At 42.0% G+C, this 15429-nt stretch overlaps 1 protein-coding gene across 2 annotated transcripts in view; it reads right to left on the bottom strand.

Annotated features, from left to right (window-relative positions):
- ELMO1 (engulfment and cell motility 1) overlaps positions 1–15429 on the bottom strand; it is a 504510-nt gene that overhangs the window by 382327 nt on the left and 106754 nt on the right. For both annotated transcript variants that reach the window (XM_074988098.1, XM_074988096.1), the window contains exons 3-4: positions 10536–10576; positions 8830–8902 (exon numbers count right to left, since the gene is read on the bottom strand). In XM_074988098.1, the coding sequence (XP_074844199.1) occupies positions 8830–8902; positions 10536–10576 (114 nt within the window). The remainder of the gene's footprint in view (positions 1–8829; positions 8903–10535; positions 10577–15429) is intronic.

Below are 15429 nucleotides of genomic sequence, written 5' to 3'. Positions count from 1 at the left end.
GTTAATCTTTGCCAACAGTGCAAAACGTTAACTTGTCCGCCTCTCATAAGAGGTCTTTGCATCACTCCGCATGGTAGAACAAAACTGCTCACTGCTTTAATCCCTCTATTCATTAATGTACTAGCTTCACTGAAGAACACAAAAGTTGTCATGACCTCTGGTGTTTTCCCTATGTTCACAACAGCATCTTATTAAGCAAAAAATGGGGAGACCATGTAGAAGCAGCCTGTATAATTATCTCTCTACAGCTCATATCCACCAGACTGTGGTAAACAGGGAACAACATCAAATAAAAGTCGCAGACATCTGAGTAATACTGATGGCATTTAATGATCTTCTCACTTATTTACATGACCCAGAGTCAGACACACTACATTTTTTTTTTAAGAGTGGAATAAACAAACTCATCACAATCTTCCTTGCAGTAGAATCCAACATGTTCTAAATGACAGTCTCGTCCCACCCAAAGCATGAATTAAAAGCAACAAAAAGCTAGCAAACTTTCTTCTTAACCAAACAGAAACAACCCCAGAAAAAAAAAAAATCTCCTTCAGCACAGAAACATTAATATGCAAGAATTTCGAAGGGCAGAGGGGGTGATTTTTGTGTAAATGTGGACTGCAATTTTTTTTTTTTTTTTTAATATCAAGGAATTCAAAGTAGCTATGCAATCATGCATCTGACGAAGTGCGTCTTTGCCCACAAAAGCTTATGCTCCAAATAATCTGCTAGTCTATAAAGTGCCATAGGGATTCTTGTTGTTTTTGAAGATACAGATTAACTCGGCTACCCTCTGATACATGCAATGAGCGTGATTAATTAAAAATTGGAGTGAAAACAGGGATTGCATACAGTAGTAAAGGGATCTCACTGCATCCTCCTTCATCCTCGTCTTTCCTGTGGCTAGTGGCCAAAGGCATGCTGGGAAATGTAGTCCCTTCCCTGCTCCAGGGCCAGCTCTCTAGGCAGGGAGTCGGCCTAAGAACTACAACCCCCAGAGTGCCTCGCAGGCTCCCCCTGCACAGCCCAGCAGGGAGGAAAGGAGAGAAACTGGATGTGTGTGTGTGCGGGCGGGGGGGGGGGGGGAGTTGTGGTTTCAGAATTCGTGCACACACCCTGCATATGGGCCTGATCAAACTCACTGAGGTTACAGCTGAACGGCAGAGGTGACGCGTGGCGGGGAAGGGTGCACAAGGGGTCGCATGCACCTCCAGAGCTGTGCTCACCCACCATGCACTTACTGTCAGAACTGTGCTGCTTCTGGTGATGGGGGGTGGGGGGCAAGAGCAGCACAAGCTTCATAGCTCACGCTGCTCTTGGGCCACCCCACTTCAGGGGAAAGGCAGAACTGTCCCCTGCACTCACCAGAAGCAGAGTGCTTCTGCAGGAAGAGGTGGGTGAGGGTGGAGCAGCAACAGGGAGAGTTTGGGAGATTTACAGAGCACAGGCAGGAGGACAGGGGCACATGGCTGGTGCCACCCCCACCTCCATGGAATCCCCACACTCGTCACCTCTGTTGAATGGAAATGGATTCCTGGAGCTTTGCTTCAAACAGCCTGTGTATTTGCTCAAACCATATTTCTTAGAAACCTTCTGTACACCTATGGTATTTATATGTAAACTGCCAAGCTCAGCCAGGCCTTGTTCCTTGGAGAACATGTGCCACAATTCAACGTGATAGGCAAAGCATTCCCATTATATAATTCAGGAGGGGAGGAAAAATATCAGCCTTTTCCTAAATTAGTTCATTCAATCATTTCCCTCATGGAAGCCTTTGAAGCATCTATCAATCTGAATTTTAAAAAGGAAAAAAGAAAGGAAGGAGATCCTGGAATAAGCTGAAACATGCACAGAAGGTTGTCTGGTATGACTTTTAACAGTTAAATAAAAGGAACCCCATACATGGTCTGTATATATTTGCTAAAAATAAATTTTTGGACAGTCCCTGGAGATTGGTAAACTTCATCTGTTTAAACTCTACTATGTGATCAAAGTCCCCCTTCAATTTTTTTCAGGGAGGGAAAGGAGTTTATTAAACAAGAGTAAAATAAGGTTTAGTCCCAACTAGAAATACACAAAAACAGCTTTAGTACAACAGAAAACGTTTCTTCTTGGTTTATCAGAAGTCCCTTTGACTGAGCCCTCCCAGAACTGAGTGAATCTCAGTGACCATGTTGCTCTGCTCCAGGCTGTGACCTCACCTCTGTGCCTTCACAGGGGCAGACCAGAGTGTGACAGACTGCTGCTGTGTTGCAATGAAAATTGGCTTATGAATATAAATATAACTCAGAGATGCTTTGGACAAATGCCTCATGTAACCTATCCATTTCAATGTTAGGATCTGCTGGATCTGTACATTCTATCTTTGTTCATGTATCATTGTTGCATGTGAAGTTAGAAATATGGACTACATGTCTGTTGAAAGTTTTAAATGTGTTAATGAGGGTGATGACTGGTGCCTGCGCATGGAACCCTAATGACTGGGTGACCATCTTACGACTGCTAAAAAGCCTTGTTTGTCCTGTAAGTCTAGAGGGTTTGGCTGGTGCTACAGAGAACAAAGTTGAAGCTGGCTGTGTTTTCTTCTCATTTCATTTTAGTAACTTAACTTTGATCTGTCTGTTTTTACTTATAAACATTTAAATCCTATTGTTTATGCTTAATAAAAACTCTTATTTATGGCCAAGCCCAGTGTAAGTTATTACTACTGGAGGGAGGGCAGGTGGAAGCACCACTGTACATATCTCCCTTGCATTGATAAAAGGGACTTATCTAATGAGCCCTCTGTGCAGACAGATTTGGGGTTTTGATCCCTTTCGGGTGTTGATTTCCTGGTTGATGTACAACGTTCCCCGTAATCTTTCCCAGACATATGAAGATCACTTCCATCCAGGCACAAAATACACTTTTATCTGCACTGAGGCATGTGTGAACATGCACAACCACTACCAGGCGAAACAAAAACCCAGCTGTGGGTGCTCTGCTAATCAGCTGGGCAGCATCTGAATATCTCCTGAGCAACCATACAAGCACACAGCTTACAGGCAACACAGCTACTGTGCACTAGAGCTGCCTACTCCCAGAGCTGAAGTATATCAGCATCTGCATTGCTCTGCTAGTGCGTGATAACCCTAACTCTGTGCCTTGGCTGGGGGGAGACCAGAGAATCTGACCCAGCAGGACATGGTGATTGGGAGCCCCTCAAGAGTAAAAAAGGCAGGTGTCAAATGGCGTACTAAGCACACTGGGGAGCAATCCCAAAGGGTCTTCTGAGACAGCATCCCATCACCCGGAGGTTCGGTCAAACTGGGATAAAACCAAATTGCTTTGTACATTGCATAATGCCTTGTACGCTTGATCTCGCAAACACTGCTCACTAGCATGGATAGCTCCATACACAGAAATATACATGAGTAATCACTGCACCCACAGTTACTTGAGGAAAATCCTTTGTGATCATGCTTGTTAACACCTTTAGTAGGGCCATCGCCATTTCCAAGACACAGACACAGAATATTTCAAATTAAAAATAAATGCTAACACCACAGAAAGCCAGAATGCACACAGATGAAAAACAAATTTCAAAAATATCCACATAAATCTCTTGAAGTTTATATCCAGAGAAATCTTTACTTATAAGCATGGCCTAAAATTAGAACTTGTCAGAAAATGGGTTCTATCTACTGAGAAAATGTTGACTTTTCAGAAAAATATATCCAAATCCTAAATATTGCAGCCAAACTTCAAAATATTTTGATTTTGAAAAGCCGCTGTACAGCCTCATGGGAATTGTGTCAGATGGGTAGCTGTGTTAGTCTGTATTTGTAAAAACAACAAGAAGTCCTGTGGCACCTTACAGACTAACAGATTTATTACAGGTTAAGCTTTTTTGGGTAAAGACCCACTTAATCAGATGCATGGAATGGAAATTCAGAGACAGGTATAAACAAACAGATACATGAAAAGAAGGGAGTACGAGTCAAGAGAAAGGCCAGAGCTAACATGGTAAATTCAGTCAAGGAGGATTTGGGCCAACTCCCAGCAGCTAATGTGGATGTGTGAACACCAAGAGAGAAGAAACTGCTTTTGTAGTTGGCCAACCACTCCCAGTCTTCGTTCAATCCTAAACTGATGGTGTCAAATTTGCAAATGAATTGTAGCTCTGCAATTTCTGTTTGCAGTCTGTTTTTGAAGTGTTATTGTTGCAGCATGGTACTTTTAAATCTGCTGAGCGTCCAAGGAGATTGAAGTGTACTCCTTCAGGTTTCTGAACATTACCATTCCCGCTATCTGATTTCTGTCCATTTATTCTTTACATAGAGACTGTCCAGTTTAGCCAATTTATATGGCAGAGAGGCATTGCTGGCACATGATGGCATATATTACCTCAGTAGATATGCAGGTGAATGAGCCCCTGACAGTGTGGCTGATGTGGTTAGGTCCTGTGATGGTGTCGGTGCACAGGCAGAGTTGGCATCGAGGTCTGTTGCAGAGATTGGTTCCTGAGTTAGAGTTCTCTCGTGTGGTGTACAGTTGCTGGTGAGAATTTGCTTCTGCTTGGTAGGCTGTCTGTAGGTGAGGACTGGCCTGCCTCACAAGGGCTGTGAGACTGAGGGATCATTGTCCAAGAGGGACTGTAGATCACTGACGATGTGCTAGAGAGGTTTTAGCTGAGGGCTGTAGTGATGTTCTATTATTTTCCTTGTTGGGCCTGTCTTGTAGCAGGTGCCTTCTGGATACACAGCTGGCTCTGTCTACCTGTTTCCTCACTTCTCCAGGTGGGTATTGTAGTTTTAAGAATGTTTGGTAAAGGTCTTGCAGGAGATGGCCTCTGTCTGAGGGATTGGAGCAAATGTGCTTCTACTTAAGCGCTTGGCTACACACAATGGATCATGTGGTGTGCCCTGGACGGAAGGTAGAGGCGTGTAGGTAATCAAAGTGGTCAGTAGGTTTCTGATACAGGGTGTGTTTATGTGACCATCACTTATTTGCACTGTAGTGTCCAGGAAGTGGATCTCTTATGTGGACTGGTCCAGGCTGAGGTTGATCGTGTGGTGAAAACTCTTTGACACAGTGGAATTCTTTAAAGGCCTCCCTCCCATGGGTACAAATGATGAAGATGTCATCACTGTAGTGCAAGCAGAGGAGGGGCACTAGGGGACAAGAGCTGAGGAAGCGTTATTCCAGGTCATCCATAAAAGTGTTGGCATATCGTGGGGTCATGCGGGTGACCACATAGGTGCCACTGATTTGAAGGTATAAATTGTTCCCAAATCTGAAATAGTTGTGGGTGAGGATAAAGTCACAAAGCTCCACCACCAGTTGTGCCATGCCATCATCAGGGATACTGTTCCTGACAGCTTGTAGTCCATCTTCATGTGGGATATTGGTATAGGAAAGCCTCTCTATCCATGGTGGCCAGGATGGTGTTTTCAGAAAGGTCACCAATGCACTGTAGTTTCCTCAGGAAGTTTGTGGTTTCTCGAAGATAGCTAGGAGTGCTGGTAGTGTAAGGTCTTAGTAGAGAGTCTATATATCCAGACAATCCTGCAGTGAGAGTGCCAGTCCCTGAGATGATGGAGCATCCAGGATTTCCAAGTTTATGGATCTAGGGTAGTAGGTATAATAACCCTGGTTGGGGCTCTAGGGCTGTGTCTGTGCAGATTTGCTCCTCTGCTTTTCTAGGGAGTATCTTGAGCAGATGGTATAGTTTCTTTAGGTACTCCTCAGCGGGATCAGAGGAGAGTGGCCTATAGAATGTGGTGTTGGAGAGTTGCCTGGTAGCCTCCTTTTGGTAGTCTGTCCCATTCATGATGGCAACAGTAGCTCATTTGTGAACCTGTTATAATCAAACGTCAGAGTTGTCTCTGAGGCTGTGGATGACATTGCATTCTACACAACTGAGGTTATGGGACAACCGATGCTGCTTTTCCAGTCCACTCCAGTCCATCATTTTGACCCTGAAGAGGAGTCCATGCAGAATTCTTCCTCTTGTTCTGTTGTATGGACTTCTCATGAGAATTGTCATTCAGGTGCCTCATGGTCCCATTATCTCTAATCCAGCTTCTCTGGTTAGACTACATTTTCCATAATGCACCACAGTCTTCCTAGGGAATAGGAAGCGCATCATGAGAGATGCAGTCCAGCCAGGAAGCCCAGCCTAACGGAGAAGAGAGGGGAAAAAAGGCACCCAAACTATTAGTCCCACAATCCACCATGACAGTATATATGAACCATAATATTCCAGAAACTTTTCTGGTTGTCAGGTATTCTCTTTTTCAATGAGCACCTGAAATTCCCTATGGATGTTTTCATTTGGTGAAAACTGGTCTGACGAATATTGAAGTTTTCACAAAAATAAATTCCAACTACCTTACAAGAAACCCAACAAAATCATCTTCACTGAATAATGATAAATTATTTAGAATGCTCAGTTTAAAACTTTGATATTTAGACAGTATCTGGATATGCTCATCACTTGGGAATTTAGTTACACTATTTGCCTGTGTGCAGTCCAGTTAGGGCCTGTTCCGAGGCCCACTGAAATTAATGGGAGTCTTCCCACTGCTTGTCTTGAATTTTGAATCAGGCCCTTACTGAACAGTTTACAGGTACTGCCTTTTATAGCAACATACCGAGTGCATTCTTCACACCAAATTCATCACAGTTGCCATTTCAGTGAGCTAAGCAGAACTAAACTAGACAGGAACGCGGGCTTTTGAATAGTTTAAATTAGTGTATCCCACTTAATTAGTACATTTCCCATTTTTATTAAAGTTACAATTAATTACCATCAAAGCTCATGCAATTACATATTTTTGTGAACTGCCTTTTGCCCTGACATCTGGGCCCTAAAATGACCTCAACTATCATCATACAGGAAAAGCCAGAGCAGAATTACAGCATATAGCAGGGAGGTGGCAAGTATTAAACAGCCCTTGCAGCTAACTTCTAATAGGTCAGATCCGTCACATAGAAAAAAGGGAAGTGGTGTACTGAGGCTTTCTTTAGCCTTCTTCAAATCCTGTACATCTTACAGGTTTCAATTCTCTCTGTGCTGTTTCCCAGTGAACGTGTATGTGCATAGACATCCGCAGCTGAGGGAGTGAATGTCTGAAGACTGAATAAGCTTCGGACATCAAAACTGTGGTCAGCATCAGAATTCTTATTTTACATTTCGAAACCAGTTACCACTGTAATGCTGAAAATGAGCAAACACAGTTTAACGAAAGCAAGACACCAGTGAGTGTTAGTTTCTCTCTAGCACTGATGCAGGCCAGTGAGCTAAAGCTTACAGTTTGGGCCCCTGCTCTCCCTTTGAAATTTGTAATTGTCCATGCACTGAACTGTAAGGTTTGATATGACAGCACCTTGAAAGGTTCAACATGACAGCACCTTGAACCCCTCTCAGTTCACTTTGGCCACCTCTGTCCCTACCCCTCACACTCAAAAATAAACCAACAACCAAAAATCAGATTGGCAGCAGCGGTCGTTCCCTCCCCCTCCCCCCCCCGCACTCACCACAGCACCAGGAAATACAAGAAGTGGAATGAGGCAACACCCAGGCTCACTTTGTCACCATCTCCCAGATAGGCAGTTCTGCTTCACTGCAGTGGCCCCAGGCCCAGCCCCAGCCCGTTCATCTCCAAGCCTGGGAGATGGCAGGGTGCTATAAATACTGAGTCAGTTAATCATCATTTCCACCTTAACTGTGAATTCTTTGCTGAACAACAAAGTCAAGAGTCATTGTTCACTACACACACACACTAAATATACAGTCCCCACTGGTTTTATATTTTCAGGGGTTAAGCTGTACCTCATTGAAACTGCTCTCAAACCCAGAGCTCTTCATTCAGCACAGTTATAAGACATTAAGATCCCTTATTGAAACGGATAGCAGAAACACAACACTGGCATATGTCACCACCCAAAGAAACCCACTTGTGAAGCTGCTCAAGAATTTATCTGAGAAGAGGGGATTCATGGAGTAATGCTTTTGGCAGAAGGGCGTGTGCTACGTCCTGAAAAAAGCAGGAGACCGACTACATGGGAGAGAAAAGGTAGCAGCAAGAAAACAACAGACATGGAAGCACTGATAGCATCACCCTGAGAAAAAGCTAAAAATCCCAAAAGAGGCTAGGAACAATGGGCAAAGTCAAAGGAACTGTCTCCTGTGTCTGAGCAGATAGGACTTTGTACATAAACAACCAGGACTGCATCAAAGATACAAGTGCTTATCAATTGATGCTCATAAATTTCTCCTTCTAAGGAAGCCAACATGCAAGACCTGAATTTTAGCTAACCACTCAAGTCCAAGATGGCTAACAATGCATAATCATAATCTACATGCTGCAATTAATGCTAATGGCACAATGTTAAAAATGCCATTGATGCAACCATCAGTGCAACTGCACCACTGATGGTAAAGAAGAGGGCTGAATTTTGTTTCTAAATTTGAAGCACTATGATCTTTACTTTGTGATGATTTTCATAGCAGTGAAATAGCTCTAAATTTGCACAGAATCTGCTGCAATTAATTGCTCTCAGAAATATTTAATGAAGAAGGAATCATGCCACTGTATTGAGCATCGTTGCCTAATGGTAAGTGTCATAAAAATGTATTGTAATTACACTCCTGTATGTCGAATTATCTTATGACACTTTTGCTAGCTAGAGTTCAGATGATGCAAGCCTGACCCACTGCAACCTGGTTGGTCCAAGCATTCTAAAATGAAACTTAAAAAATAAAATTTTCCCCTAAATTAGTTTCAAAACTAGACTGCTCGTGCAATAGCTTTTTTAATGGAATTTGCAAAAGTCTCTACCTACCTTTTCTGTGATATAGAAATTAGTACTATCAGCATGTTGCAGTGCATAATATTCATGGTTCACAAGAGACCACCTTAAAATATGAAAAATATATAAAATCAGAAAGTGAAAGAAAAACGGAAGCCCCATTATTGGTGTTTAACATTATCAACAATCAAGTCCATCTGTTTCACATACTCTCCTATATATAGATTTCAGGATGTCCATGCAACAATGAGAATAAAAGCAACCATACATCCAAGAAGTATAAAAACTCCTATCTCACTAAAAGGAACACTGTTCCCTTTTTCCTCCATCTGATGATTTAAAATTCAGAGTCATCAGCTTGACCACTGAGAGACAGAAATGAAATAATGTATGCCTTCAAATCCAAAAGTTTAAAATACAAAATAAATCTGATCATATTCTGTTACTATTACTGTATTGCAGATAAATCCTAAAATGGTAGTTAAAACATTGTCAAAAAACACAAAAATAATCCCAGAACAGGTTTGATCATGTTTTTAGGCCTTACTCCATCAACACTAGTAATCACAGTTTCCACTGTACTGAGTAGGACACAGTGTATTCATTACAACAGCTAATGTGTGCCTATAACATCAGCCCATTATGCTGGAAAACTCTCTGGGCAGGGAGCCTGTCATGACGACTCCTACAGCACCAGGCACCCAGATATTTCTTAAATAGTTAAAACAGTAGTAATACAAAAATCTACATCCCTGTTACTATACTTTAGCTGTCATTTAATGAACTGTAAACTACTGTTATTTTTTGAGGTTCTGTATCACTTGTTAAAAATGCATTGAGAGCATGTTTGCAAACACTAAACATGTTGTTCAAATATTAAGTTGTCAGAGTTTCTTCAGACTGTTAAAACATGAGTATATCAGGTTGTTTAACATTTCACTTCCATGCCTCTTCTTCCATGGACTGAATGTTTATACCACAACCATTGCTTAGAAAAGCAATTCACAGTTTAAGCACAGGGTTCTTGACTACTGAAAAAAGAGAGATGCTCTGTAAAGTGGTTGTACTTTGCAGTTGCAATTCAGTCGCTAAACTTCACACATAGTGGGTGTATAAGCTTTTGATGGTTTTCTGCACAGGAATGAGTTTTAAATCTTGATAAAAATAGAGGATCAAGTTAAACTACTTTTTAATCTCCCCAGCGCATAATTTAAATTGAATTTAGCCATCCAATGGATTTTAAGTCTTAAGATAAAACTTTTTTGAAAATCAACCTCAAAATTTAAGAAAGTCATCACTAGGAATACTATATTTATATTGTAGAAATTTGTTGAGTCTGATTTATTTTGTGCTGTGTTTTAGTTGTGTCAATTCCAGGATATTAAACGGCACAAGATGAGTGATCTTTTATTGGACAAACTTCTGTTAGTGAACAGTCTCAGGGATAGCCCTGTTTGTCTGTAGCTTCACAAATAACAAGCAGTCCTGTAGCACCTTAAAGATTAACAAACGTATTGGGTAATGCGCTTTCGTGGGTATGACTCACTTCTTCAGATTCTGTTAGTGAAAGAAAAACTTTCGAGATTACACAGAGCTTTTCTTTAAGTGCGGGAAACAAGATTCCCCAAAGCTTGGCTTCTCACCAGCAGAAGTTGGTTCATTAAAAGATATTACCGCACACATCAGGTCTCTCTGTTACTTCTTTTAACAATAAAATGAAGTATGGTATCAGGACTTACCCATCGCAAACTTCTTTTATTATTGCAGACAATGGTTTTTTCTAATTGGAAAAAAAAAGAAAATTCACTGTTAGAAAAGCAATGCATTTAAATATTTTACATTATTTTACTGTTTCAGTTCAATAATGCAGGTTAGTTGTACTAAGTTTTGTTTACTTTTAATATTTACCTTAATAACAGTAAGAATTTTGGGAGTGTGCTGGGCAGCAAATTCACAAAAGTATTAGTAGTACACATTAGCATGACAACCTTTTTACTGAAGCTGTTTAGCATTAGCTGTCAAGCTGCATTTTTGCCACATTTACTTCTGCAGCAACAACCCAGCTTGCAGGGAAGGGCGGGGTCTGTGGAAAATGAAGAGATTTTCTGTTGACACTGCATGTCATGGCCCAGTAAAAGCAGAAAGTTCAGATTTCCAAATGAACATTTTCAGGACTGATGCATGAAACAGGTAGTAAATGATCTGATATTTTTAAACCGTATTTTTGCTTAGAGCTATCAACTGTATGTTATGACAAAGCTACATTTTGATTAAGAAAACAGAACATAATGCATTCTGCAGTACTCCCTCCTAAATACACATTGCTTTCCTTCAACTTACATCCACTGAAAAGCAGTAAGATACTAGTTTTGTGTAAAATCTGATTTGTTGTAAATATGCAACACAACCAGTTTGTATGATACCATACGGCTGACTAAATTGGTTTCATTGCTTCAGATCCCAAAATAGAAGGAACTCTGTCTAGTATGGAGATGTTGCAACACCCTGAATGTTGTCACACACAGAGAGCATGTGCGTCTCTAGAAATAACAGCATTATCTGGAAGAAAATCAGTCTTTTTCTCCAATCAGTGTTAGAGAAAGGGGACACAACTCACTTCTAGACCACCACCTTTCCAAAGCTATCCATTATTGGCTGGCTGTACCGGGAAAAAAGAAAAAAAAAGTGTCCTGTAGCACCTTAAAGACTAACGATATTATTTATTAGGTAACGAGCTTTCATGGGACAGACCGACATCTTCAGATTTGGCATCCACTGCCCCCCCCTCAAAAGCCTGTGGGTAAAATTTTCAAAAGAACCCAGGACACTTAGCAATGCAAGTCCCCCTTATTTTCAATGACTCTTAGGTACTCTACAGCACGTCTACAATACCAACTTTTTTCTGACCACTTAAATCAGCATCAAGTATATTGCTTGTGCACACACAAACTTCACCCCCTGTACCAGCACCGCACATACTCACCAGCAGCACTCGTGCCAATGCACAGCGTAGTGCAAGTCGGCACCATCAAATGTTTAGTCTTTTGGGAAGTTTTGGGGTGAAGGAAATGAGCTGCACAGAGGTGACTAAGACTTGCTGTTCTGATTCCATTACCATCGACAGGGCTGAAATGCCAATAGTGATGGCAGGAGACTCTTAAATCCCCTGGCTCATGAAGCTGTGCTTCAGCCACCTCAGCAGCACCAAGGAAAGACTCAATTACTCGCTGAGAAGAAGCAGAATGACAGTTGACCGAGCTGTCAATAGACTGAAGAGATGCTGGCATTGTTTACTCTCAAGGTTGGCTCTCAGTTATAAAAACATCCCAGTAGTTATAGCTGTCTTCTGCATCCCGCATGTTATCTCTGAAGCAAAAGGGGAAATGTTTCCTCTGGAGTAGAGGATGAACATGCAGCCATTCTCTGCCGTGTTGCAATGGTCAGATGGATGGGCTGTTAGAAAATCTCAGCATGGAGCAACACAGCTCAAAGTGTCTTTGAAAGAGCATTTTAACCATGAACCACGGTAGTGCATTGTGGAGCATTATGATCTACATTAATTGGAGAGGCCTGTTAGGACTTGTGTGGTGTTTTGTGTACCTCCCATGAATAGGTGTTGCAGCCAGATAGCTAATTCAGGTTTGGGGGGTTTTTTTTCTGTTTTTTTTTTTAAAAATACCCATAAAAGAAATATCCATACCAGTACAAATAACATCTTAGACCAGGCCAATACCACTTCTGAAAATGGGGCTTTGCCCTTTTGAAGTTTTACCCTGCCACATTTCACCTGTCCTTCCCACCATCTCAATCAGCTAGTTTAGGGCACAAGACTTTACATAAGCAACTCCAATTTTTTTTCCCCATCAACTGCTTGTTCTCTATTGTGCCACAGTCACTTGGTTGTATGAAATAATTTGATATTTAAAACTCAAAGTTGTAAACAAACAAACAAACAAACAAAAGAATGAACTTAAGTAGAGGTTCAAAAGGAATGTATATAAGCCTAAACTTAATAAAGAAAGAAATAAAGAAACTACTTTTCATGCCCCTGCAATGGGAGTAAGGAGCACAACTACAGCACTGAAATCACTCAGTGGAACTTAGCTAACCACAATGAATCAATAAATGTGACCCTTTGGGGAGACAAATCTGATCTCACACTTTAGCTACTCTCTAACATCAACAGTAATTTGATACAAGAGGTTTTACAAATAAACGAATGTACAATAAATACTATTGAGATCTTAATTATCTACCCTTACTTCTTTCCCCGGAGGTACCTTCCTTGCGAACAACTCTGTGGACAAAATTCCTTTCCCTATTTCATGCTACACAGACTGTCACCAGCACAAACGTTCACAGCTGTAACCAACAGGCTGTGTAAAAACATTTCCCGTTGTGAAATTGCTCCAGTAGAGTTATAGAATTCATTGCTGTAAAGACCACTTTGGGAGACGACACATCAAAAGTGTCCTTCAAATACAACACACACCGTACAGAAGACATTCTTCTAGACCAGAGGTCAGCAACCAAAAGAACAAGAAGATCTTCCCCCACCCCCCAAATTCGGTAAAAAACTCAGTAATTCAAGAGCTGTAATGCATGTGAATACGAGACGGTCCTTAATAAGATCAAACCATACTTTTGGTAACCCCTATTTTAAGAACAGCGCGCACACATCTCCCACAATGCACTGCACATATTAAAGGGGGAGTTATCCAATGTTGCAAGATGACATATCACTTGCTATTTTGATACCCATTGTTCATTGCTCACATTCATGAAAATAATGAGAGGTTTTTGGTTTTTTGTTTTTTTTTAACTTCATAATTATGGCATTGGGAGCCACAAAAAAGTTCTTAAAGACCCTCAAGCAGCTCCAGAGCTGTAGGTTTCAGACCTTGGCTTTAGACCAATAAAAGAGTTATTTCCTTTGAAATGACAGTGGGTTAGCAACTAACTTCACTGTTCTCTCCCAGGAATTCCTTAATTTCAAATTCCTCTGCAGACCTGTTATTAATTGCTGTATGAAGAATCTCTATGCTTGGAGCAAGAGTCATAGAAGAATATTATTTAACATGTGTATAGGTCTTTGTTATAGACAACACGTAGACGCCTCCCTCCCTTAAGGAAAAAAAACATGAAAGAGGGGATCAAGGCCTCTTTCCTGTATCCAGAATCAATCCATGTCCCAGGCTATTCTAGTGTAAGTTTGCTAGTCTAGCTCTAATTATTTGCCTGGTGTCAAGGAGGGGAACATTTCCTTTCAGCCACACCCATAGTTTTAGCCCAAACCAACTCCAGAATCAGGTTTACAACAGTCAGACACAACTGTAATTGGACTTGCAGTTCTGAAAGCCAAACATATGGGGGGTGGGGGTGCCCTTAACAATTGCTTTCAAAGACATAGCCCAAAATCTGGCTCTTCTGTAATAACAGCAAAATTTTGTGTCACTATTTGATTCATTCTGGCTTTTGGCCTCCATGACCTTGCCTTCACTGCTGTCTTTAGACACACTAGCTAACATGTTTTATAATTTTAAAAAATTGGTTAACACCTTTAAAATCACATAACACCCACACAGCCTACATGGGTGGTTCAAAACCAAAGCATGGCATCGACTGCAATCTCCTCTCTAACGGCTGTTTGGTAATTCGTGTTTCATTAGACAGGTGTCTAGTCCTATAACTCAACAAAACTGCCACCATGACTGACTTTTTTTGCAGGCTGTCAGTAGAGAATCTAAGGCCCCATCTTCAGTGCCCAGCAGCTAACTCTGTCAGTGCGCCCTACTTTGCCTAACCCTTCCCACTATGAGCATTATCCATGCTGTGTCCTCACTGTTCCTGCACTTCTTCACGCATGCAAGAGGACATATCCCACAGTATTTTGTGCTGAGAAGCTTCAGTTCTCTCTCAGTCAGTTGGGTCAACTGCAGAAGAATCCGTCTGTCCCTGCAGGAACCAGCCCTCGAAGGATTTAACCTGCACCCAGTGGGGCCAACAGCCACTGGGGGCCTGAGGCTCAGCTCCCTGTCCACGGGAAGTGGCACGGCCAAGGGCAGAAGGGCTGGGACTTAGGGCTGTCAGCCCTAGACCTTCCCATGCCCCCTCAGAGCTGCATGCGTAATGGCGCAGCGGTGCTGCAGCAGCATTTCAGAGCGGGTCAGAGCTCCAGCTGCTGCCCCCGCAGCAGTAGCAACAGCAGACAAAGCTGTAGGCTCCTTTGAAATGCTAAGCCCCAGGGCAACTGTCCCCTGTGCTACCTCCTCCAGTTCTCCGCTCCCTGTCAGCAGGCCTGCCTGCACCTCATTACAAAACTGGCAGGCTCCACCCACAGTAAAAGTCCAGACTCTAACCAACACTCTGAGCCAGGCTTAAAGCACTTTCAAAACTTGGGTCCGAGATTCTTTTACTACAGTCACTAGGAGGGTGGTGAAGCATTGGAATGGTCTGCCCAGGGAAGCAGTGGAGTCTCCATCCCTGGAGGTGTTTAAGTCTCGCCTCAACAAAGCCCTGGTGGGGCTGATCTGATGGGTTTGGTCCTGCTTAGAGCAGGGGGCTGTACTCGATGGCTTTTTTAGGTCTCTTCTAGCTCTATTGTTGTATGATTCTATGATACACTCATCCCTC

Source organism: Carettochelys insculpta, chromosome 2 (assembly GCF_033958435.1).
Source record: "Carettochelys insculpta isolate YL-2023 chromosome 2, ASM3395843v1, whole genome shotgun sequence".
Classification (NCBI taxonomy): domain Eukaryota; kingdom Metazoa; phylum Chordata; order Testudines; family Carettochelyidae; genus Carettochelys; species Carettochelys insculpta.
Note: the sequence above shows the minus strand (reverse complement) of the source record. Positions and strands in the feature narration are given on the sequence as shown.